The 23,473-nt window shown below is 49.2% G+C and overlaps 1 protein-coding gene across 1 annotated transcript; it reads left to right on the top strand.

The window, feature by feature from the left end:
- The first annotated feature begins 13,447 nt into the window (after window positions 1-13,447).
- Window positions 13,448-15,046, top strand: LOC123185513 (protein BEARSKIN2). Its single transcript, XM_044597388.1, has 3 exons — window positions 13,448-13,647; window positions 13,766-14,043; window positions 14,178-15,046. Exons 1-3 carry the CDS (start codon window positions 13,479-13,481, stop codon window positions 14,739-14,741), a joined length of 1,011 nt encoding a protein of 336 aa, XP_044453323.1. The 5' UTR covers window positions 13,448-13,478; the 3' UTR covers window positions 14,742-15,046.
- The last annotated feature ends 8,427 nt before the right edge of the window (window positions 15,047-23,473 follow it).

The following is a 23,473-nucleotide window of genomic DNA, read 5'->3' as shown; positions in this document are numbered from 1 at the left end:
ATTCCATTCCAACCATATGAATCTTGATCTCTAGCCTTTCCCAAGTTGCTTTCCACTCAAATCTTCTTTCCGCCAAATCCAAATCCTGTGAGAGAGAGTTGAGTGTTGGGGAGACTATCATTTGAAGCACAAGAGAAAGGGGTTCATCATCAACACACCATTTGTTACCTCTTGGAGAGTGGTGTCTCCTAGATTGGCTAGGTGTCACTTGGGAGCCTCCAACAAGATTGTGAAGTTGAACCAAGGAGTTTGTAAGGGCAAGGAGATCGCCTACTTTGTGAAGATCTACCGCTAGTGAGGCAAGTCCTTCATGGGCGACGGCCGTGATGGTATAGACAAGGTTGCTTCTTCGTGGACCCTTTGTGGGTGGAGCCCTCCGTGGACTCGCGCAACCGTTACCCTCCGTGGGTTGAAGTCTCCATCAATGTGGATGTAGGATAGCACCACCTATCAGAACCACGACAAAAACATCAGTGTCTCCAATTGCGTTTGAATACTCCAAACCATTCTCTTTACATTCTTGCATGTTGCATGCTTTACTTTCCGCTGCTCATATACTCATTGCATGCTTGCTTGATATGTATTGTGTTTGTTAAACTTGTGCTTAAACTCCACTTAAACTTAAGAATATTAAAAACTATAACTTTTGGCACTTAGTGTCTAATCACCCCCCCTCTAGACACCTCTTCTCGATCCTTTCACATATACAGTGCGTCACTTGCAGTGGCGGAGGCAGGAATCGTAAATTTATGATCTTAAGGGGGGCTCGATTAAGAAAACATAACAAAAAAATTACTATTCACGCCCAAAATACAAAGAAGTGACTAATGTTGGGGAGGGCCGGGGCCCCTGCTGGCCCCCCGTGCCTCCGCCACTGGTCATTTTTCACAACCTAGAAGTTTTCCTTTTTTTCATAGATCCGTTTATTCAAAATGTTTTATCTTTCAAACCGTACGTCCAAATCTCAAACCGCTTTAACCGTTGGAATCCTCGCGTCGAGACCTTCAAAATTAGATCCCATGTTGATACATTGTAACGAACTTTTATCACAAAAAAAACCAGATAAAAAACCGAATCGGGAGCACGGAGTTTTTTCCTTTTCGAAAGAGACACGCTCGCGCCTCTCACGAAATCACAACCATGCATCTCGCGGAAGCAAAATTGTGACTCTCGCGAAAGAAAAAAAAGAAAACCTATTTTTTCGTTTCCGAGGAGGCACGGCCGTGACTCTCGCGAAAGCACACCCGTGCCTTTCTCGGAAGCAAAACCGTGACTCTTGCGAAAGAAAAAAAAATAGAAAACGAGTTTTTTTTCGTTTTCGAAAGGCACGTTCGTGACTCTCCCGAAAGCACAATTGTGTCTCTCGTGGAAGCAAAACCGTGACTCTCGCAAAAAAAATAATTTAGAAAACACGTTTTTTTTGTTTCCGAGAGGCACGGCCGTGACTCTCGCGAAAGCACAACCGTGACTCTTGCGAAAGGAAAAAAAACAAAAAAAGTGTTTTTTTCTGTTTCCGAGAGGCACGGCCGTGACTCTCGTGAAAGTAAAACCGTACCTCTCACGGAAGCAAAACCGTGCCTCTCGTATAAGGAAAAAAACATGCTTTTTCGCGAGCTAAGGAAGATCGGTGGAAAATCAAAACGTCGAAAAACCCCGGAAAAAACCATTTAAATAGTCGAAAACACGTGTGAAAAAAAAACAAAATTCAGAGAGAGCGCTCAAAACGCGACACGTGGCAAATGACTGAGAGCGCGTCAAGTGGCGCTGATCGTTGCGAGACTCCCGAAAAAGCGCTCGTTAACTAGTGGCTTCCCTTTTATTGGCTGTATGTATATAACATAGTTTGGGCCAAGGCCGACAGGGTCAATTGACCCCGGCCCATCACTGTAGCCCCGCTCCAGTGTAGATCCAAGTGCTATGTTATAGTGACATATTATATCACTCCAAACACATCTCTTTTCATTAAGTATATGTCACGTAAGTAAATTTGTCTTAAAATGCGTTGTATTACTAGTTACTCGCATTATGACTAGCCTGATGCGCGTGAAAATTATCACTCACCCATGACAGCAGATTTATCTAGTGCAAAGTCAGCGATGGGCCGTTAACTTTGGAGAGATATTTGGTCATGTTCCTTTACAGCGTGGATGTTGTCAAGTGCTTCTCACACACGCAGCATGCACTCGTGCTCACACACACGCACACGTCACACGTGTGCATCTGCATGCATAGGAACACAACACTACATGCGGCTTTAGCAGTTGTGATTCGCATGATTGACTTTCTGAATCGATAACTATTAAACAACTTTGATCGTCTTCAACTCGAATCCACTTTACTCACTTGATAAGGAAGCTACCCGTGTTAGTAGCATTATTATATTAGTCGAGTTAGGCGCTACCCGTGTCGACACTCTGAACATTCAGATACTGAGATCATGATCAGCTGAAATGCATCTGGCTATTTGCAGGCCTTAATTAACTTATTCTTTAATGTCCATGGTAAAAGAATGTAGAAATTTGTTTATGATACTTGTATAGTTTTTGTTCTTTCGAAAAAATTACTGGGTAGATTTCATAGAGCTCGGGAGACAAATTGATGCTCTCCGTAGAATAAACACATATCGAGGCCGTCTTTTTACTGTCCCTAGAGCATTTACACTGCAACGGGCAAATCCGGCCTCTCAACGCGCGGGCACAGCAGACACATCTCAAATAATGTAATCACATCCGGACACCTCAATTATCATATCTAAAATTCATACAAACTCACGCAATTACGTCGATGCGCACATATCGTTCGGCTACTTCATCATTACTAATTAAACATGCCATCGAACTATCCAAATTTGACATGTTTGGCTATGTTGGAGTTCATCCACTATTGCCCTTGCCCTTCCTGGCGCCCTTGTCATCCTTCTTGCAGAAGTACCGATCGACGACGTGGTACAGATCGAGCCAGAGTTGTCCTCACCGTCACTGTTCGCCTTCTCCTCCTTCGGTGGCAGTCCGGCCATGGCATGGACCGCCCGATTTTGCTCTCGGGCGAGGGCGTGAGTGTTCCTCCGCTGCCGTTTCTTGACAATGCGGGCGTGGATGACTTCCACCTCTGCGGCCGCCCAAGCCGCCGCATCAGCCGCCCAAGCCGCCGCCATTTCCGCTGCGATACGGGCCTCGGCGGCCCGTATCCTCTCCTTCCCACGGCGGGCCGCCCATTCCCGGTGGGACTCATAGTCTGCCTGATCAGTGATGGGGAAGGAGAGGGGTTCCGACTGTCAGGACCGCGAGGATCCAGCCCCAGAGGACCTGAGCGTCCGTTGAGCCGACGCTATGGAGTCGCGGTAGACAGATCCCTCCGTCGGCCGGGGGATGTCCTCCCGGGAGCGGTGAAGTACAATGCGGACCGCCATTGCCTCCTTCAATCCGCACGGGATGGCACCCCAGTCGACGAATCCGGACTGATGGGAGTCAGATCCGCTGCCTGCCATGTCGAAGAAGGCCGAAAACTGCCGGAGATGAACTCGGGTGACGAAGGGAAGTGGAGTGAAGTGGTTAGGGTTTGGTCCAGTGAACGGATGAGGACGAATATATGTAGGGTCGGACGGGCCAGCATGGATCGGGTCCGACGTGGTGGACATGCCCGAGCGTGCCCGGGTGCCCCATACCTGTCCCATATTTGGATTGGATATAACATGTGCCAGTCAGTCCGAGCGCTTAAGGTTTGAGGCGTTCGTCTGGATTAAAAAAATTATAACCAGTCAGTGATCAGGTAGGCTGTCTGGATGTTTGAGAAGTGTTTGAGACGCCCGGATGTAGATGATCTTATGCCGGCCGCTCTCTGACACCTCAAGTGTTTTCTTTTTGACCACCTCACATTCTACCATGGCGCTGCAGAGTTTCACTAACATTACTCTTATCGTTTCTCCTCTGGAATGCATGCTTATGGAAGTTCCTTTTAAACCCCCAGCACCCTGACCCAAAAGGACGAAATCACTATTTTGATTTTTTCAACAATCTTTGTCTCAAAATGAACTTGACATGAAAGTATTTCACAATCTGACCCTTTTAGCAACGCCACAGCCCGTAATGTTTTTTCTCCATATAAAAACGCCGAAGTAACTCGCGTTTTAGACCCACATACGAACACTAAGCTAGCTAGCGCTTCCAACCCACATGGAAATGCCAAGCACGTTGGCGTTGCCGCCCAGGCCAAAACACCATGATCATTGGCGTTTGTAGCATAAACTCCCGCCGGCTCCAGGTGAAGTACTCTTACTGCTCACTGTGTAACACCTAATAGGATGGCCTGGCTCTACTCATTGATTCATTCTTCAGCACGGCCCTCCTTTCAATTCCCTTGTAGGCATTGCTTCCGCATTTCAGTACCTAGCTTCAGCCAGTAGCCATCCTTTAATTCAACCTGTGTTGTGTGGACAGAGATCCAGTGCCTTTGCCCACAGCAAGGCACGGCGTAACTGGCGGCCAGCCAGCCGTTGGATAGGGGGGGGGGGCTCAGATCGAATACTGTAGTGTAGAACACTGTACGAGGGGGACTGTTAGACCGAACACTGTAGATGGGGTACTGTAGACTGAACACTGTAGAACTGCCACTGTTCACGTAGATCTGGTCGTTGATTCTGGTTCGGACGATGTGGAGAGGGGAGTCAGTCACCGTACTGTTCATCGGTGCCTTGCTCACAGCAAGGCATTGGATCTCATTCCGTGTTGTGTACGTTGTCCCTACAGCATGCATGCAAACTATCGGCTACAAACGCCAAGAATCATGGCGTTTCGGCCTGGGCGGCAACGCCAAATTGCTTGGCGTTTCCATGTGGGACGGAAGCGCTAGCTAGCTTGGCATTTGTATGTGGGTCTGAAACGCGAGCTACTTCGGCGTTTTTATATGGAGAAGAAACGCCACGGGCTATGGCGTTGCTAAAAGGATCAGATCGTGAAATACTTTCGTGTCGAGTTAACTTATGGCAAAGATCGCTGAAAAGGTCACAATAGTGCTTTCGGCCGACCCAAAACATATAGTACAACTGAACAACAGGTGCATTCCTGAAATCATGAACTGAGATGTGGTACATTGGCAAGGTTAAAATAATGGAGGCTGGAGGCACAAGCTTCCATGGCATGCAAGTACACTTGTGTTTCACCACACAAACACACACGTACACCTGCAGGTTACCAGGAGCAGCAAGCAAATGGCACAGGAAGCAATCAACCCAGCCGATGGCGGGCGGCAGCAGAAACTAGGCTCCTACTAGGTAAGAATCAGAAACTGTTAATTGCTGTAATTTGCAGACCACTCCTAGTCCTACTCCCACTCCTACGTGTAAACACCACTACTAATCATTTGCTCGACCGATCATCACTCAAAGCGCGCGCCCCTCCTTCCTCTCCGCGCGAATTGTGGGGGTCCTCTGTTGGTGATGGTTTCTTCTGCGCCACACAAGATCGAGCGAGTCGCCCGCGCCCGCACGAGCCCCTCATCGGGAGCCTCGCCGCAGAGGCGCGTCACGGTGACGGCCGGGCGGGGCTGCGAGTGGATCTCACTCAAGGTGCACGCCCCCATGGAGAAGGACGACGACTCACCGCAGTTCTTGGCTATAGCTCTCAGTAGATGGACTACCCTTCACATGGAGCTCGATTCGCTTATATCATCATGCTCTGACCAAGCAGACCATTGATCGTTAATCCGTTACTGTCATGACACTGTTTAAGTGCAGATTATATTTTCCTTTCAAAGTTAATATGTGAATTCTAAGTAATAAACTAGCTGTAAACTGATCAACTGAGGACTAGAAGCTGGCTGTAGATGGATTGCAAAACAGGAACGCTTGACTTGAGAAGGTCTCATGCATGGCATTGCTGCTGAAGTTTTACTGACGCATGACTGGAATCTATGTGCGCTTTCCTAGTACTACGGGTACATGATGCATTGATGCATGCATGGAGTGCCGTAGACATGGTTTGGTACGTGCATGAAGTACTAGAATTCTTAGTTTACAGCCTGTGGATGGATGTCAACTAATCCTTCCAATCTAATTAACCCCAGTTAAGGTTTCGGGAAAACTGTGCCTGAATGCATGTGTGTGGCGCGCGATCCCTAGAGAGACTGGTTGTTTTGGGTCCTAGGAACGAAGTCTATGGGCCACATAGACATGGTTAAGTAGCCACTCTGCCCCCTCAGTTGAAAATAACTCCAATAAAAACTTTCATGCAGTCCAAAATAGTAGGAGCGGTACTACAGTAGAAAACCCCATGATTACATAGCTGGTTTCACTATAATAATATACTTAAAAATGAAGCTCATTTGCTATAATTCATGCATGCCAGTTGCCACAAGCTTGGGCAAGCTTTTTCAGACGGAGGTGTACCCCATAGTCAGCCAGGTCAAGGAGTTAAACCAGAACCCAATTCATTTATGATTCTTATTGGATCTTGCCCATATCTGCCTTTTTCCTAGTCCTAAAATCCTGTGCATGAGCATGTTCATGAAAATGATCCCACCATCCCTATCTCGTAGACGTAGTTAACAATACAACTTCTTAATTTACACATGGAATTTCATAGAAATTTGCAAATTGTCAGTTGCATGATTTTTACTTGTGTTTGAAAAGTAAGAGTCATTCCATTATTTCAATGTTGGATGCACCACTACTGGAAAATTGGTGTTTACGGGGTTCCATTTCACGGGTGCTTGGCAAACCTCCTCTTTGTTGAGTATCACACTCGTCAAATGGGGGGACTCGGCAGCGGACACCCTTTGCTAAGAACTTCCAAAAGAAAAGAAAAAACTTGGCAACAAGAAAATACTCGGCCCACATACCTTTTGCCGAGATCCCGTAGGGTCGCCCTCGAAAATAAGATGCTATGTGTCCCTGGCGTTCGTGGTTGGCGGCTTAGTGATGGTGGGGCCACTTTTGCCGAGTGCCCCCTAACGATAGCTCGAGAAACATTTTCCGTTATATTTTTAAAATTGTTTTTGTCGAGCATTGTGACAAGGCTCACGACAAAATGGTTAAGGGCGCTCCTAGTTGCTGACACGTAGACCACTTTTGCCAAGTGTTGGGCTCATGCTATCGACAAAGGTCTCTGGATGCTCCCAGCTGCTGCCACGTGGCACCTTTGCAAGTGTTGAACTCAACAAAGTTGTGTTCATTAGTTTTTTAAATTAATTTTGCAGCCAACCCTGTCATAACACATATAGTAAATAGAGGAACATACAAATTTCATATGACATTTCACACATACCATATCATATCATATAGCAATTGACACATACATCACAAGTTCAAGAATGTCACATACATCACAAGTTCAATGTCACAAACTAATTTACATGTTAACCATTTGTCTCAACACCATAGGAAGATATTTGCTGACATGAGCCTCAGGTTTGTGGTGGTGGAGGAGGAGAAAGAAGAGGGGTAGGCAACAAAGCCTCGAGAAGGGCAAAAAGAATATGCCGTATTTTTGTTGGCATTGTTATCAAAAGATAATATTGTTGGCCAATGTAAGGAAAATAACTAACATTAACTTGGTCCTGGAGGTTCTTGTTCACTTGCTCGTCTCTTCTCTCGGATTTCTCCCTTTGCCTCTTTTCTTTGGCCAGCTCTGTGGCCCGTGCAACTCTTTTTGCCCCCCCAACTTGGGTATGGCATTGCAGTCTTAAATATAGGTTACAATGCAAGGATGTAAAGACATGGGCATGAAAAGTACAGACCTGGAGCTATGCCATCTCAAATGCACTAGCCGTCGGGTGACTCCGTATGAATAGGCTTGAGCTCGTGCTCTGCGCCGGGATCTGAGATAGCCTGTGATGCGAGCGCATGGAGATTGCACTGTCGCATAGGTGGTGGCGGCCACCCTTCATCCCATCGCCTTCCCTCATGACCAACTCTGGATCAAGTGGATGTTGCGGAGGATCAACCCCGGCCCCGTGCTTCCCCCAGTACACAGCTATGTATGCATCCATCCTATTCCTGGAGCATGTCTAGGTTCAAAGTTTTGTTGCATCCGTTTTTTCTCTCTCCTAGTTTTGATCGTTCCTCTTTCCATTGGTTTTGAAATTGGAGTTCACAAATAATTCAGCCACAACCAAATTCACTGAAATTCAGTGATTTTTTAGCTGAAACCGTATAATCATTCTATGGTATTTTCATTAATAAAAAAGTACAAAATCTCAAATACAAATTAACCAATGCCCGCTCTAGGGAACATAAAAACAAGTTTATTCCTGGTCCAGGTACTGTGCTACCCAGTTTCTGATCCTCTCTGCTTTACTCTGCTTTGACTTAAGTTCTGTTGCCCATAGGGTACGTTTCTCTAAGGTAGTATATCCAGGTGTTAAGGTGAGGCGATGCTGATCTGAAGATTTGGTCATTTCTCACTGACCATATACTCCAGCAGGCTGAAATGATGATGTCCAAAGCAATCTCACCAGGGAGTTAGAGCAGTGCAAGGGTGATCTCATCAAAGACTGAAATGCCTCTAGGTTTGTCCTGAAAAAAGAAAATCCCAACATCTAAGGGCAAAAGGACAGTTCCAAAAAAGATGCAAAAGAGTTCCCTCGGGTCCCGTGAGAACAAAGGCACAGTTATAATCCTCTAGATACATGTTTTTACGGGACAACATGTTTCTAGTATTCAATGTGTGTCATGGAGTAACACCCAGAAGAACATTTTGTGCCTGAGTTTGCATGAGGTGCTCCAAAGGATTTCGAATAATTGATGAGTGATGCTTGTTCCCATCAGTGCTTTATACGTCTTCGTAGATGAATAATTCTTGTTGTTCCCCACATATGTCCATCTGTCTTGGTTTTCATTTGTAACCATTCTGCTACCAATCATGTCATTTAGAGCATTGAATTGCTGGCATGCCTAGAGTGATAAAGGCATGTTGAAGAGATGCCTGATATTTGAATCTATCAGAATCTTGGACAATGTGGTATATATGTTGATTTTTGTTTGCATTTCAGCCAAAGGATCAAAACATACACTTTGAATTCAACCATTTTTTTATTTCTTTAAATTAGTTTGAATTCTTTGCAGATGGCACACTCCCGCTCAGTGGCGGTGCCAGGATTGGGCCAAGGCCCAGGCCGCCCCAGGCAGGCTTCATTTACCATAGCAATATAGCTTGGGCCTCACGCCCCAGGAGACGGCCCGGCATGCATGTGGCTGTTTCCGCCACTGATCTCGCTTGATCTATAAATCCACATTGAAGCCTACTAAGGTTTTCCTTCTTTTTTCAATTCTCTCTTGTTTTGAAATTTGTTTTCAGAAATAATTCAGCCACAACTAATTACTAAAATCCAGTGAACTATAGTTTGCAATTCAGCCAAAGGACCGAAATGTTCACTTGAAATTCAATCAAAAATTTGGAAATATTGAAAAACATTTAGAATTTTGTTTGAATTCTTGTGTGTTACGTTTTTTAGAGAAAGGCGTATGCCCGACTTTATAGATAAAGCCACCAGGCAGAGTAACAACCAACAGAGATACAGTCGAAGCACACTCAGAACATTATTTAGACCAGGGGTACACGACCATCAGGTGAAAATAAGCGGCACGCAGGCCGACAACCTAACATGTGAAGACGAAGAAGATCCCAGAGAAGGTCGGAGGGTAGCCTCAAGTGGCGCCAGGCTGATGGGCAAGGTGAGAAGCAGACGCACGAACTTTGGAAATCTGCTCCCCATGAAGGGGAACATTGCATGGGAAACAAAAAATTTCCTACGCTCACCAAGATCAATCTAGAAGATGAACATCTACGAGAGGAGAGATTGCATCTACATACCCTTGTAGATTACTAAACGGAAGAGTTAAGAAACATGGATGATGTAGTCGAACGTCTTCGCGATCCTATCATGACCCGTCCCGCGAACTCCTGATCCAAGTGCCTAACGGACGGCAACTTCGCGTTCAACACACGTACGGCTTGATGACGCCTTCACCTCCTCGATCCAGTGAGCGATGGTGAAGTAGTAGCTTGAGTCCTCCGGCAGCACGACGGCGTGGTGGCGGATGTGGTGGTGAAATCTCAGTAGTGCTTTGCTAAGCACTATGGAGTGGAAGAGTGCTACGAGGAAGAGGGAGGGCAGTGCCATGGCCTAGATGGGTGCGGCTTCCCTCTCTCCCGTCCTCTATATATAGGGGGAAGGCTGGAGGGAGGGGCACCCTAGGGTTCCCCTAAGGGGGCAGCCACAAGGGGGAAACCCTTGATGGGTATGGGCGCCTCCCTCCTAGGAGGCTTGGCCACCAAGGCAAAGGGGGCGGCAGCCCTAGGGGGCACCCCCACCTCCTCTAGCTATGTGGGATGGGGTGAGCGGGTGCGCACAGCCCCTTAGTGGGTCGGTGTGCCCCCTCCCCTTGGCCCATGAGCCCCCCTCAACACTTGTCGGGGCCCCCGAAACGCCTTTCGGTCATCCTGGCCATAACCCGGTGCCCTTGGAACACTTTCGGACTCCGATGCCCTTCGTCCTAGATATCAATCTTCACCTGTAGATCATTCTGGAGTTCCTCGTCACATCCGGGACTCTAAACAACCTTCGGTAACCACCATAATGACTCAACTATACTTATATCGTCATCAAACGTTAAGTGTGTAGACCCTGCGGGTTCGAGAACTATGTAGACATGACCGAGACACATCTACAGGCAATAACCAATAGCGGGACCTGGATGCCTATATTGGTTCCTACATATTATACGAAGATCCTTATCGGTCGAACCTTGATGTCAAGGATTCATCTAATCCCTTAGGTAGTTCCCTTTGTCTGTCGGTATGTTACTTGCCCGAGATTCGATCGTCTGTGTCACCATACCTAGTTCAATCTCGTTACCGGCAAGTCTCTTTACTCGTTCTGTAATACAAGATCATGTGACTAACTCATTAGTCACATTGCTTGCAAGCTTGTTGTGATGCTATATTACCGAGCGGGCCCTGTGATACCTCTTTGTCATACGGAATGACAAATCCCAGTCTTGATCCATGCAAACTCAACAGACACCCTCGGAGATACCTGTAGATCACTTTTATAGTCACCCAGTTATGTTGCGACGTTTGTTACACACAAGGTACTCCTCCGGTGTCAATGAGTTGCATGATCTCATGGTCATAGGAATATATACTTGACATGCAGAAAACGATAGCAATAAACTTGACACAATCATATGCTACGTTCATAGTTTGGGTCTTACCCATCACATCATTCTCATAATGACATGATCCCGTTATCAAATGACAACTCATGTCTATGGCCCGGAAGCCACATCCATGTTTGATCAACAAGCTAGTCTGGTAGAGGCTCACTAGGGACATGTTGTTTATGTATCCACACATGCATTTGAGTTTCCGGTCAATACAATTATAGCATGGATAATAAACGATTATCATGAACAAGGAAATATAATAACAACCACTTCATTGTTGCCTCTAGGGCATTTCCAACACTCCATGGCAACACGATCATCATCCTTAGTCAATAATTTCCACTGATGCACAAAACTCAATGTTTTAAACAAACAACGAGTTGTCTTGTTAGGGAAAACATGCTCAATAGTGAATTTGTTTTTGGTAGTCCAGAGGGCCCAATAGAGCGCATGGAATCCCACCCAGAAGAGACGTTTCTTAAGCCCCGTCAACCAAGAAGCAAGGGGCCTCAACTCAGCGAACAAGGACGGTGCCCAGGAAACTCCCGGCCAATCGCGGATACAGGCCCATGCCAGCTTGGCAAGGACACAGCCGAAGAACACATGGTGAGAGTTTTCCAAGTCATTACATAGGGCACAAGGGCCGACCCAGGCCCGTTTCTTTTCCTAATCTGATCTGCTGCCGGCAACCGGCCCCTATGGCCTGCCAAAGGAACATTTTATTCTTATGGGGGGACCCTAGCTTTCCAGACGTCCTTATTGTTAGTAGGGGAGCCACAGATAAGACACCGATAAAGCGATTTAACAGAGAATCTACCAGAGGAAGTGTGTGGCCAGGTAACAGAGTCAGCCTCCTCCGAGAGAACAGGGAATTTAGCAGGAAGCAGTTGCCACTCACCCAACTCTTCTTGGGAAAGGGTTCTCCTGAAACCAAGGTCCCAACCGCACGGGAGAGCTCAGAGATTGAGATATCTGGAGAAGAACAATAGGAAAATAGAGTAGGGAAGGAAACCGCTAAGGGGGCGTCCCTACACCATCAATCGAGCCAGAACCGAATAGACGATCCATTCCCAACAACAAACTTGACGTGTGCTCTAAAATCATCATGAACTTTTACCAGGTCACGCTAGAACTAAGAGCCACCCTCAGCCGAAGCGAAAAGGGGGGCTAGAATTGGGAAAGCATTTGTTTTTCAGCAGGTTAAACCGCGGAGAGTCTGGGCCTGAAGTGCATATCTTCCACCACCACTTAATAATAAGGCACTTGTTCATGATGGAGGTATTTAGAATGCCTAAGCCCCCATGGGCCTTAGGGCGGCACATGTGCTGCCACTTAACTAGAAGATATTTGCGACTATTATCAGCAGCATTCCAGTAGAAGGCACCCCTATGCTTGTTTGAAGCCCGCATGAGTCCCATCCGTGAGACGGTGGAAGCCCATAGTGAACATAGGAAGGGAAGAGAGACCGACATTGGTAAGGCAAACTTTGCCCGCACAGGTGTTGTACCTGCCATGCCAGGGCATAACACGATTGCCAACCTTAGTAGCAAGCGGGGGAAAATCTTTAGGGATAAGTTTGAAAGGAGCAATAGGGAGGCCCAAATATTTGAAAGGGAACGTCCCGCACTGACAACCGAGCAACCCGAGATTGCTCCTGCTCAGTCACCCCAATGACCAGAGCCTCGCTCTTAGAGAAGTTGATTTTCACCCCAATTCTTGTGTATTACTGAAATGGCTGAAGTTCATTGACGGCCGAAAGGTAAATATTTCAATATCTACTAAATAAGATTATTTAAATCCAGTGAATTCGGTTGAAATCTCACTGAACCGAAAGTGAAAACCAATTGAATGCGTCTCTCCCCTCCCTCCGAGTTTTCCAAAAATTCCAAAGAGATTGCATGTACACGTATACAGTGGATCTAAGATTATTTTTTATCAGTGGATAGCAGCTCTCCCCAAGCTAGCTAGGACTTGCTTTGGAAGCAATCAAGCGATCCGTAAACAAAGGCTGCTCCCAGCCTCGGGATCGTTAACGGCGTAGAATAATGCAGCTGACTGTCTAGCTCCGCGCGCGCAGGCCTCGACGATCATGGCCTTCCCTTGCATCCTACGTGACCAACTTTTGCCCCCGTCCGGTGCCGTGACGGCCGGCGTGTCAACTCTCACCCTCCTGCCCGCAGCTAGCTAGCTAGGTACTTGGTGCACCTGCCCTGGCCATGGAGGCCACGCGTATATATACATGCTACAGGCCTCTCCCGCGTCAAAGAAAGCTCTAGCTAGCTAGCTACTTCGCAAATTTTGCGTGCATCGATCGACGATGGCTGACTTCTCGTCCAGCAACGGCGTCCCGCCGGGGTTCCGGTTCCACCCTACCGACGAGGAGCTGCTGCTCTACTACCTCAAGAAGAAGATCGGCTTCGAAAAGTTCGACCTCGAGGTCATCAGGGAGGTCGACCTCAACAAGATCGAGCCATGGGACCTCCAAGGTACTACGTGTTAGCTAATTTAACATGTCTGCGCTGAATTATCCACCGAGTGTGATTTGCTGTGCTGTGCTATTGCCTATTGCTAACATGATATGCATGGTGATTTCTTATGATGCAGAGAGATGCCGGATCGGGTCTGCGCCGCAGAACGAGTGGTACTTCTTCAGCCACAAGGACCGCAAGTACCCGACGGGGTCGCGGACGAACCGCGCGACGACGGCCGGGTTCTGGAAGGCAACGGGGAGGGACAAGTGCATCCGCACCAGCTACCGCAAGATCGGGATGCGCAAGACGCTCGTCTTCTACCGCGGCCGCGCCCCACACGGCCAGAAGTCCGACTGGATCATGCACGAGTACCGCCTCGAGGAAATCGACGAAGCCCAGGGCGGCACCAGCGTAAGCCCTCAACGATCCGTCTTGAAATCACTTCCCGTGTAGTAGTAGAACTGTGTGTGCATGCATGCATGCAATTCGCGCGCGTTGCCAATAGGGCCGGGGTTGATGGTGTTTCGTGTTGATGGCGCATGCAGGAGGATGGATGGGTGGTGTGCCGCGTGTTCAAGAAGAAGTGTTTCTTCAAGATCGCCGGAGGCGGCGAGGGGAGCTCGAGCCAGAGCGCGGACGCCGGCGGCGGCCACATGGCCGTGTCCTCGCCGCTGGGTGGCCACGACCACGCTGACAGGGCCGCCATGGCATCCCACTACATGCACGGGATGCACCCGCAGTACCACCCCCAGCACGCCTCTTCCTTCTACTACTCCCAGATGCAACCACCGGAGGCGGCCTACTCGCACCACGTGCAGGTCCAGGACCTCCTCACCAACCACCGGCCGGCCGCCGACGCAGCTGGCGGCGGGTATGATTTCTCCGGCCTGCCGGTCGAGCACCCTGGCCTGGACGTCGGCAGCAGCGACGGCGTCGCGGCGGATGGGCTGGCCGAAGGAAGAGATCAGACAAACGGTGCAGCCGATCAGCAGTGGCAGCCGATGGACGGGTTCAGCAACGGCGGGGGCGCCGCTGCAGTACAGCAGATGAGCGCCATGAACTCCGGGCAACGAGGTGGTGAGATGGATTTGTGGGGTTATGGGAGGTAAATTCAACATCACCAAGACATGAGAAAGTGCATCCGCATGCATGAATGTTGCATGCAAGTGGGAAGGAGGATCCTGAAAATACTGGTAATGTTGTTGGAGAGTTATCATTGGTTTTTGGTGTACTGTATATGTTGTGTTATTAATTTATCCCAATTTATTGTTGTCTAATGTAATAAGAACTACGGATACATATCGGTATGTAAGATTGTAAGTGGTGATTTGTGCGTGTACGTGTGTTTGCAAAGAGAAAAACACAAGAATTTAAGTTTGTGATTTTCTTGCCATGTATATACGATGTACACAAGTGTAATGTTGGAAGTGGGCGGCAGCATTTGTTCTGCATGCATACATGCCCTCTCCTAGCCTGTAGTTAAGTTCGTTGTTGTATTTAACTTCCATTCAGTATTTGTCCATCTTGTTAATTGTTACTCACTCGTCTTATCTTATAATCTCTACTTTTAATATCTCAGTACGTAAGTTGTTCGTTCGTTTAGTTCGTTTTCATCATTCCATCTATCCTCCCTCCCCCCCCCCCCCTCCCCTCTCCCCTTCGGAAAATTCTATAAGTTCAGGTCTCACGCGAGATCCATCCTGATGGATGACACGTGACATTCACAAATCACAAAGCATCTACCCCATCCCTTACTTGAAATCAAGAGGGGGGGGGGGGAGATTAGATGCTTTGGAATTTGTGAATGCCACGAGTCATCCATCGGGACGGGTCTCACCTGCTAACTGTGAGACCTGGTGTCATATAATTCCCCCCCCCCCCCCCCCCCCAGGCGATCTCCCTCCCACCGATTCAGAAAAACCAAACCAACCCTTCCATCCTTCCATCGATCTTTCCTTCCATATACAACACCAATCAAATCATATTGAATATTTTCGTCGGGAAAAGCTTCCATGAACAATAGTTTAATCAATTATTTTCGCTCTTTTCATATACAACAGGGTTCTACTCCTAAAGGAGGAGTCTGCGATTGTGATGGTAGGTCATCATATGTCGTTTCGTTTGTTCGCCTGTGCTTCTTCCTTCGGTCGGCTCCCCTTTTTCGTGTGTTTCCTTTCCTCGCGATGCAGATGGCCCACACATGCACATATTGCGATCCCGGATGCCTTGTTCAGGCGATCCTCGACGCAGCCTGATCCTGCAACGTCGACGCCCCACGCACTATATGCGGCCTCCCACAACGGAATTTCCTATTTGACGCACTATGCGTCAAACTGCCGGCGCTTCGCACAGGCGAGCGACCGTGTAGCGATGCTATGGGCCGGCCCAGTTAGGTAGACAACAACCCCAACTAGCCAGACGGTTTTGGGAACCTTCTAGAAGGTTCCCTGAGCTGGCTTCTGTTTCTTTGACCGGTTTTTGTTTTTTTTCTGTTTCTGTTGCTCTTTCTTCTTTCTTTTCTTTTTTTTCGTTTTCTGTTTCTTTTTTCCTTTTTTCCTTTCAAGGTTATTTTATCTTCTTTTAAACTAAGTTCATATTCGAAAATTATTCTTAATTTTTGAAAAAATGTTCTTGCTTTTAAAAAACGTTTGAAATTTCAAAAAATAGCCACTTTTCAAAAAATGTTCATAAATTTAATACATGTTCGGCACTTTCAACAAATTTTCACAACTTTTCAAAAGATGTTCGGGTGTTACTAAACTAGTTCCCGTTTTAAAAAATTGTTCGCAAATTGCACAAAATGTTCACGTTTTGATTATTTTGGAGTTTCAGAAAATATCCATTTTCCTAAATTATTCACAAGTTTCAAAAAACCTTCGTGTTTTCAAACTTTGTTCGTGAATTTGAAAATATGTTCATGTCTTCAAATTTTGGTTTATGTTTCCTTTTTGGTTTTTCAGTTTCTGATTCTTTTTCTTTTATGTTTCTTTTCAATTTTTCTTTGTAATTTTATATTATTTTCAGAAAAAAGTTTGGAATTTTTGTAAAACGTCCATGCGTTTATAAACATATCAGAATTCAAAAATGTAGTGTTTTCAAAATTATGATCATAAATTCAAAAATTGTTCGTATTTAACAAAATTTGTTCGTGTATTAAAAATCGTTTTTAAAATTTATTTTTATTGTCTAAAAACTGTTCGCAAATTTCAAAAAATGTTCTAGCTTACTAAAGATGATAAAACTGAATGTAGTTTTTTTAATTTTGTTCATAATTTCAAAAAAAATCGCATATTAAAAAATTGCTTGTGTTTTTTCAAAAAAATGTTGCGAATATTTCTGCTCAAAAAATTCATAACTTCTAAAAACTTGTATGGTATTTCAAAAAATGTTTCTGTTTAAAAACATTGTTCACAAATTTAAAAAATTGTTCATGTTTCCATTTTCTGGAGTTTCCCAAAATGTTCCCGTTTAAAAATGTTCAAAAATTTCAAATAAATGTTCATGTTTTCAAATTTTGGTCGGGAGTTTAAAGAATGTTTGCATTTGCCCAGTTTTCTTTTGGAATTTCAAAAAATGTTCCCGTTTTGGAAATAATGTTTGTGATTTCGAAAAATGTTCCTACTTTTCTAAAAGAAATCAGTTTTTCTAAAGCAATTCGCCAATTTGAAAAGTGTTTGCATTCACAGAACACTCAGTTTTAATCTTTGAAAATACTGAAATTAATTTGGATCTGCTCTGTGTGGCTGATTCTTAAAAACGGACGCTGCAAACTTGTTAGTAACGTGCGCTAGCTCAGTCGGAGATCGCCTATGCGAAACGACGCCATTTTCGCTCCACAGCCCCGGGGAAGATCCACAGAGGATGGTGGCCGTGCCGGGAGGTGCAACGACCCGATATCGCGAGGCCCCGCAGCTCCCGCTCTTGCCGTGGTCGTGAACGAGGTCCAGTCGATACGTGATGCCTGATGCGCCATCTCGTCCCCCGTCCTTGAGATCCAGCCGTGGCAGAGGACGGGAAGGCTGATGCACCCCCGACCTCTGCATTTGGACAATGCATACAACCACTTTATTAATTATTAAGTACAAAAGACCTTATAAAATAGAATATCAGTAAGTCTGAAGCCACCATCTAGGCAACATATGTACTACTTCTACCCCCTTGATGCAGTGGTGCCGAATGTCCGAGCCTAATACCAAAAAGACATCGCACCAAATCCTAACATCTAATGCCGGATGCCCCATCCTAGTCACATACCGAGACTGGGTCACAAGCCGGTCCGGCGTACTCACCGAGGCTGCCGCCGCCTTCTTCCACCGATCCATCTGTAGAGCAGGTACTGACGCACAGACCTTGTCAGGCCTGCCGTCGACGCCACCATGGCACCAGACAGCTCGACCACCCTGCGCTCGTCCATCCAGCCGCATCCGTCGTCGATATGCAGCTGCACCATGCCGCCACCACTCGTCGTCAATGACGCGGTAGATACAACGCCGCACCACCTGGCAACCTCCATACCATCGCCACTGCTGGAGCTACTCGGAGCCCACCATCCGCAACATCTCTCCCCCGAACAGCAGTTCCTCCCAAGACGGCGCCTCCATGGAGGATACGACGCGCAGGACGCCGCCGCTGCCCAATCCATACTGAATTTTGGACTTCCGTCCGGGAGGGGTTCGGGGGTGGATAGGGGGGGACCTCGGCTTCGCCTCCAGGAAGGGTAACGACGTCAAGTGACATCACCGATGCCGGGTCGAACACGCCGACCAAAGTTTCCTTCGGTCCCCATCCTATGCCATCAAACCTCCGTGTACTCCGGATCCGGCAAGCCACGATCCGAAACCCGCGAAGATGAAAGAGCCATGGGGCTCAACCCACCAGAAAGGAGGATCGAGAAGAACTCCTTGTAGATCTCTAGATGCCGAATCCAACGATCCGACGTGGCCAACGACGATCATCACCACACTGCGGCGGCCGACGGAGTCCGAAGAAAGGATCCAGATGGATCCGATCTGGATCCGGTGGCACCCACGGCCACCGGTCAGGCCAACGCAGCCACCACCTCACGACACGCGGGTCGCCACCGCCGCGCCGCGCACGACGCCGATGGGAGACCCGCCCGCCGCCGGACCCCATGTTCGCCCGGCGTTCCTCTGGATCCCGCTGTCCCGCGCCAGCCAAGACGGAGAGGATGGGGAGAAGCCCCGCCGCCGCCCAGCCGGCCAGGCTTCGCCCGGCGGCTCTATGGACGGCGGCGAGGAGGGGGAGAGGAGGAGGAGACTCGAGGGGTGGCGGCTAGGGTTTTTCCCCTGGGTCGCCCGCGGGGGCGACGCGAGGGGCGAGAGGTGAGGGGTGACTCCTGTTGGCACTCTCCTGGCCACGAGTTAAGCTCTCAGGCTATTTCTTTCCTTGCCCATTCCTTCCCCACTGTTTTGTTTTATCAGTGCAGTAACTTACCCACGTCAAGTGTTTGCTAAAATGCTTCACAGAGATGGATAACTTTTAACCTGCTTGACATGTGTGTTTGTTACGATGCTTTATTGAAAGAAAAAAATTAACAAAATATTGAGGTTGGTTTTTACCAGAGATACATGCTTTATGGACAGGAGGACTTGATTGACTCAACAATCTTTTCCAGTGCAATGTTCCGCAAAAGATAGCATCATGCATAGAATAAACGAACGAACATCTTGTACTCGAAACAAAATAAATCGATGCTGCCGCTCGCCGACGACCACCTCCTCGCGCCCCGGTGCATCGAGTCGCGGATCCAGTAGCCACCATCGTCCCCGCACGCCGCCGGCGAGGATCCAGTCACCACCACTGTCTCCATCACGCTGTACGAGCAGCAGGCCGCGACACCGTCCAGATGCGGGAGAGTAGCAGCAACATGCAGCGGGGCCGGCCAGATGTGGTAGACCAGCGACCGCCAGACTTAGCAGCGGAAGGCGGCGAAGGTATGCGCCGAAGCCCCAAGCGTCCTCAAGCACCATCATCACCGAGACGACGCGCCACACCGCGCCGACGTGCACAGCCCCGAGTTCCGGGTAAGACTCACAGTGGGGAGGCGAGGATGCTACAGTATGGCGACTGCGCGGGCGACGTGCCTGCATCGGGGCAGGAGCCGACCGCGGTGGCGTCGGCGGACTGGGCCGTGGTCCGGCGCAGCGTGGGTGGCCCCCAGGTGAGCGGCGGGGAGGGCCGCACTGGCTCACCTGCGGCGAAGGTCGGCGCTCGCCGCAACCGCTTTTGGGCGCTGGCGGCGGAGGACTCGGAGGATGAGGCCAGTGGCGAGGAGCTGGATTCGGAGCGGGGCCTGTGCGAGGTGCCAGCAGGGCCGTCGGTCGGAGATTTCATGGCCTTTGCGGCGAAGAAGAGTGGAGCGGGCTCGGGGCGTGGGAGGTGCTTCGCGTCGGGCGGCCGCGGCCCCAGAGCCATGGCCTCGCGCATCTGGTTGCCGACGAGGCCTTGCAGCTCGGGCTCGGGTAATGGCGTTTCGTCGGGGACGGCGACGCTTATCAGAGCCAAGGCGGCGCGCGAGCCTGTTGGTCGCTCAGACGGAGGTGTCCAGGGAGGACTGGCCGTGCCTGCCAGCGGCCCCTGTGGTGGCGGCGGCGGGGCCGTCGTGCGGGTCGGAGGCGATGCACTCTACACCGTGCCCTAGGGTTGGGCCGGACGGGCCATCCACGGGGGTCACTACTGGGACGGCGTCGGGAGCGGGGCTGGCTGTGGGTTCTGGGCCTAGGATGAGGGGACAAACTGGTTGCGTCTCTGGCCCAGCAGTGGGGTTGGGCCTGGAGAAGGCCACGAACCTACGGCCCATCGTGTCCCAACGGCCCAACGTGCCTCGGCCCGGTACTCGCCCGACCTTTGGCTATAAGTGGATGAGGAGGGGTTGCCTGAATCCCCATTTAGGGTTTCCAGCCACCACTCGCGAGGTGCGGCGCCTCGCTCACTCCGCCCACATGCTCAAGATTTGCCCCCCTCCTCCCCCTCCTCCATTCCTTCACGGCGGTGGTGATGGAAGATCGGCGCACAGACAAGAGATCGATGGAGGCTTCAGATCCGGAGGCGGAGCGGCGCCGGGAGCGGGAGCTGCGTGACAAGGCGAAGCGCGTGATGCGCGAGCAGTCGGGTGGTCGCGAGGCCAGAGAAGAACGTGGGGGATCCCGCGACCACGGCGGGCGTGAGGGGGATTGGGGTCCTCCTCCCCCGTGGTGGATCCAGCAGCAGGAGCGCAAGAAGAAGAAGAAGGTTCAGCAGCGGCGGCGCAAGCTTGAGCGGAAGCATGAGGCTCACCCCAACTGGGGGCCACGGAGACCCAATGGCCAAGAAGCCGCATGCGCCTGCGGATCCACTGGCGGTGGCGCTGCCTTCTGTGTCCAAGGGTACGACAGAGGAGCCCATCACAGTGGAGGAGGCACCGGAGGTCGAGTGCTTCAAGTGCGAGCGCCTTCGACACTACCAGTCCAAGTGCAAGTCCCCCCCCCCCTCTCTATGTGCTCTGCAAGGAAGAAGGGCACGCGTCCGCCCACTGCCCGATGAGGGGCCGGCAACTTCATCTCCAAATCATGGGAAGTGCCATATCTGGGGAGGGTTTCTTTTGCCTCGAGTTCGAGGATGAGGAAGAGTCCGAAGCCCCCATCGATGCCCGCATCAAGAACGCTGCCATCCTCTCTGCGGAGCCGGTGAAGCTTAATCTACGGATTCTCAAACAAGAACTGAAGCACATGGTGACCGGAGATTGGGATTGGCAGGTCACACAAGTGGGAGATGACGATTTCGTGGTGGTCTTTCCTTCTGCAGATCTGTTACACATGGCGAAATCAAGTGGTAAGTTGTTTCTGTCTATCAATGACATCACTACGCGTGTGTGCGACGTGCTTCACGAGGAGGTCCAGCCTATGGTGATGCCGGAGACATGGGTGCGGCTCCATGGCATCCCAAAGAAGCACATGCGTGAAGACCGCATCAGGGAGCGGTTCAGGATGCTGGCCCGGCCAATCGTGGTCGATGAACTGTCTCTGATCAGGTTGGGGCCTGTTCGGATGAAGTTCGCTTGCAAAGACCCGGAGAAGCTTAATGGTGTCGTCGAGGTGTGGTTCAACTATGAGGGATATCAAATCAAGGTGGAGCGGGAGACCTGCCCAAAAGGGGTGGCGAACGGGCCGTGCTTGGATCTGGTCCTTCCAATCCCCCTGCCAAGGACGCAAATCCGGGGGCGCGGCCGCAGGGCAAGGACAAGCATGGTAGGGATGAACCAGGCAAAGATCTGCAAGGGGGCGAGGGCGGCCTGAGTGCTGCGGCGAACCAGGAGCCAAGATGCAAGACAGGGGGAAGCACAAGACGACAGCATCTAGGACAGATCCATTAACACGAAGATTGACACGGAAACTTGGGATAAGCTGGGTGCGCTATTGGCGGAGGCTGGTGCCATTAGGGTGGCAACTCAGGACACCGCGGTGAGCGTGCCGCCGCTCACCCGGTCGCTGGAGCTCTCCTTCAACGAGTACGAGACCAACCTTGCCCCGAACCAGGTGGCGTCGACTCTGATTGGCGCGGGCGGGGTCTCCTTGGCTGCTTCTCTCCCTACCTCACCCTCTCCAGTGGCCGTGGGGCCGGACTCTGGTTGCGTGGTGAACGAGGGTGTCGACCTGACGCCTGCTCCTCGTCGTTCCAATAGCGCTGGTCGGCAACCTAAGAAAACGGCGGGGAGGAAGCCGGCTAATAAGCAGACGTTGGTGAAGGAAATATGCCCTAGAGGCAATAATAAAGTTATTATTTATTTCCTTATTTCATGATAAATGTTTATTATTCATGCTAGAATTGTATTAACCGGAAACATAATACATGTGTGAATACATAGACAAACAGAGTGTCACTAGTATGCCTCTACTTGACTAGCTCGTTAATCAAAGATGGTTATGTTTTCCTAACCATAGACAAAGAGTTGTTATTTGATTAACCGGGTCACATCATTAGGAGAATGAAGTGATTGACTTGACCCATTCCGTTAGCTTAGCACTCGATCGTTTAGTATGTTGATATTGCTTTCTTCATGACTTATACATGTTCCTATGACTATGAGATTATGCAACTCCCGTTTACCGGAGGAACACTTTGTCTGCTACCAAACGTCACAACATAACTGGGTAATTATAAAGGAGCTCTACATGTGTCTCCAAAGGTACATGTTGGGTTGGCGTATTTCGAGATTAGGATTTGTCACTTCGATTGACGGAGAGGTATCTCTGGGCCCTCTCGGTAATGCACATCACCTAAGCCTTGCAAGCATTGCAACTAATGAGTTAGTTGCGAGATGATGTATTATGAAACGAGTAAAGAGACTTGCCGGTAATGAGATTGAACTAGGTATTGAGATACCGACGATCGAATCTCGGGCAAGTAACATACCGATGACAAAGGGAACAATGTATGTTGTTATGCGGTCTAACCGATAAAGATCTTCGTAGAATATGTAGGAGCCAATATGACCATCCAGGTTCCGCTATTGGTTATTGACCAGACACGTGTCTTGGTCATGTCTACATTGTTCTCGAACCCGTAGGGTCCGCACGCTTAAGGTTTCGATGACAGTTATATTATGAGTTTATGAGTTTTGATGTACCGAAGGAGTTCAGAGTCCCGGATGAGATCGGGGACATTATGAGGAGTCTCGGAATGGTCGAGACGTAAAGATCGATATATTGGACGACTATATTCGGACATCGGAAAGGTTCCGAGTGGTTCGGGTATTTTTCGGAGTACCGGGGAGTTACGGGAATACGGGAGAAGAAGTATATGGGCTTTATTGGGCTTTAGGGGAGAGGAAGAGGCAGGCCCC

This window comes from Triticum aestivum, chromosome 2A (genome assembly GCF_018294505.1).
Source record: "Triticum aestivum cultivar Chinese Spring chromosome 2A, IWGSC CS RefSeq v2.1, whole genome shotgun sequence".
NCBI classification, from domain to species: domain Eukaryota; kingdom Viridiplantae; phylum Streptophyta; class Magnoliopsida; order Poales; family Poaceae; genus Triticum; species Triticum aestivum.
This window is presented reverse-complemented; position numbering and strand designations above follow the sequence as displayed.

Excerpts from the sequence above, each read along its gene's own strand:
- LOC123185513 (XM_044597388.1), top strand. The coding sequence starts at position 13,479 with ATGGCTGACTTCTCGTCCAGCAACGGCGTCCCGCCGGGGTTCCGGTTC. Across the intron at positions 13,648-13,765 it reads CGAGCCATGGGACCTCCAAG|AGAGATGCCGGATCGGGTCT; the intron begins GTACTACGTGTT and ends CTTATGATGCAG. Across the intron at positions 14,044-14,177 it reads AAGCCCAGGGCGGCACCAGC|GAGGATGGATGGGTGGTGTG; the intron begins GTAAGCCCTCAA and ends TGGCGCATGCAG.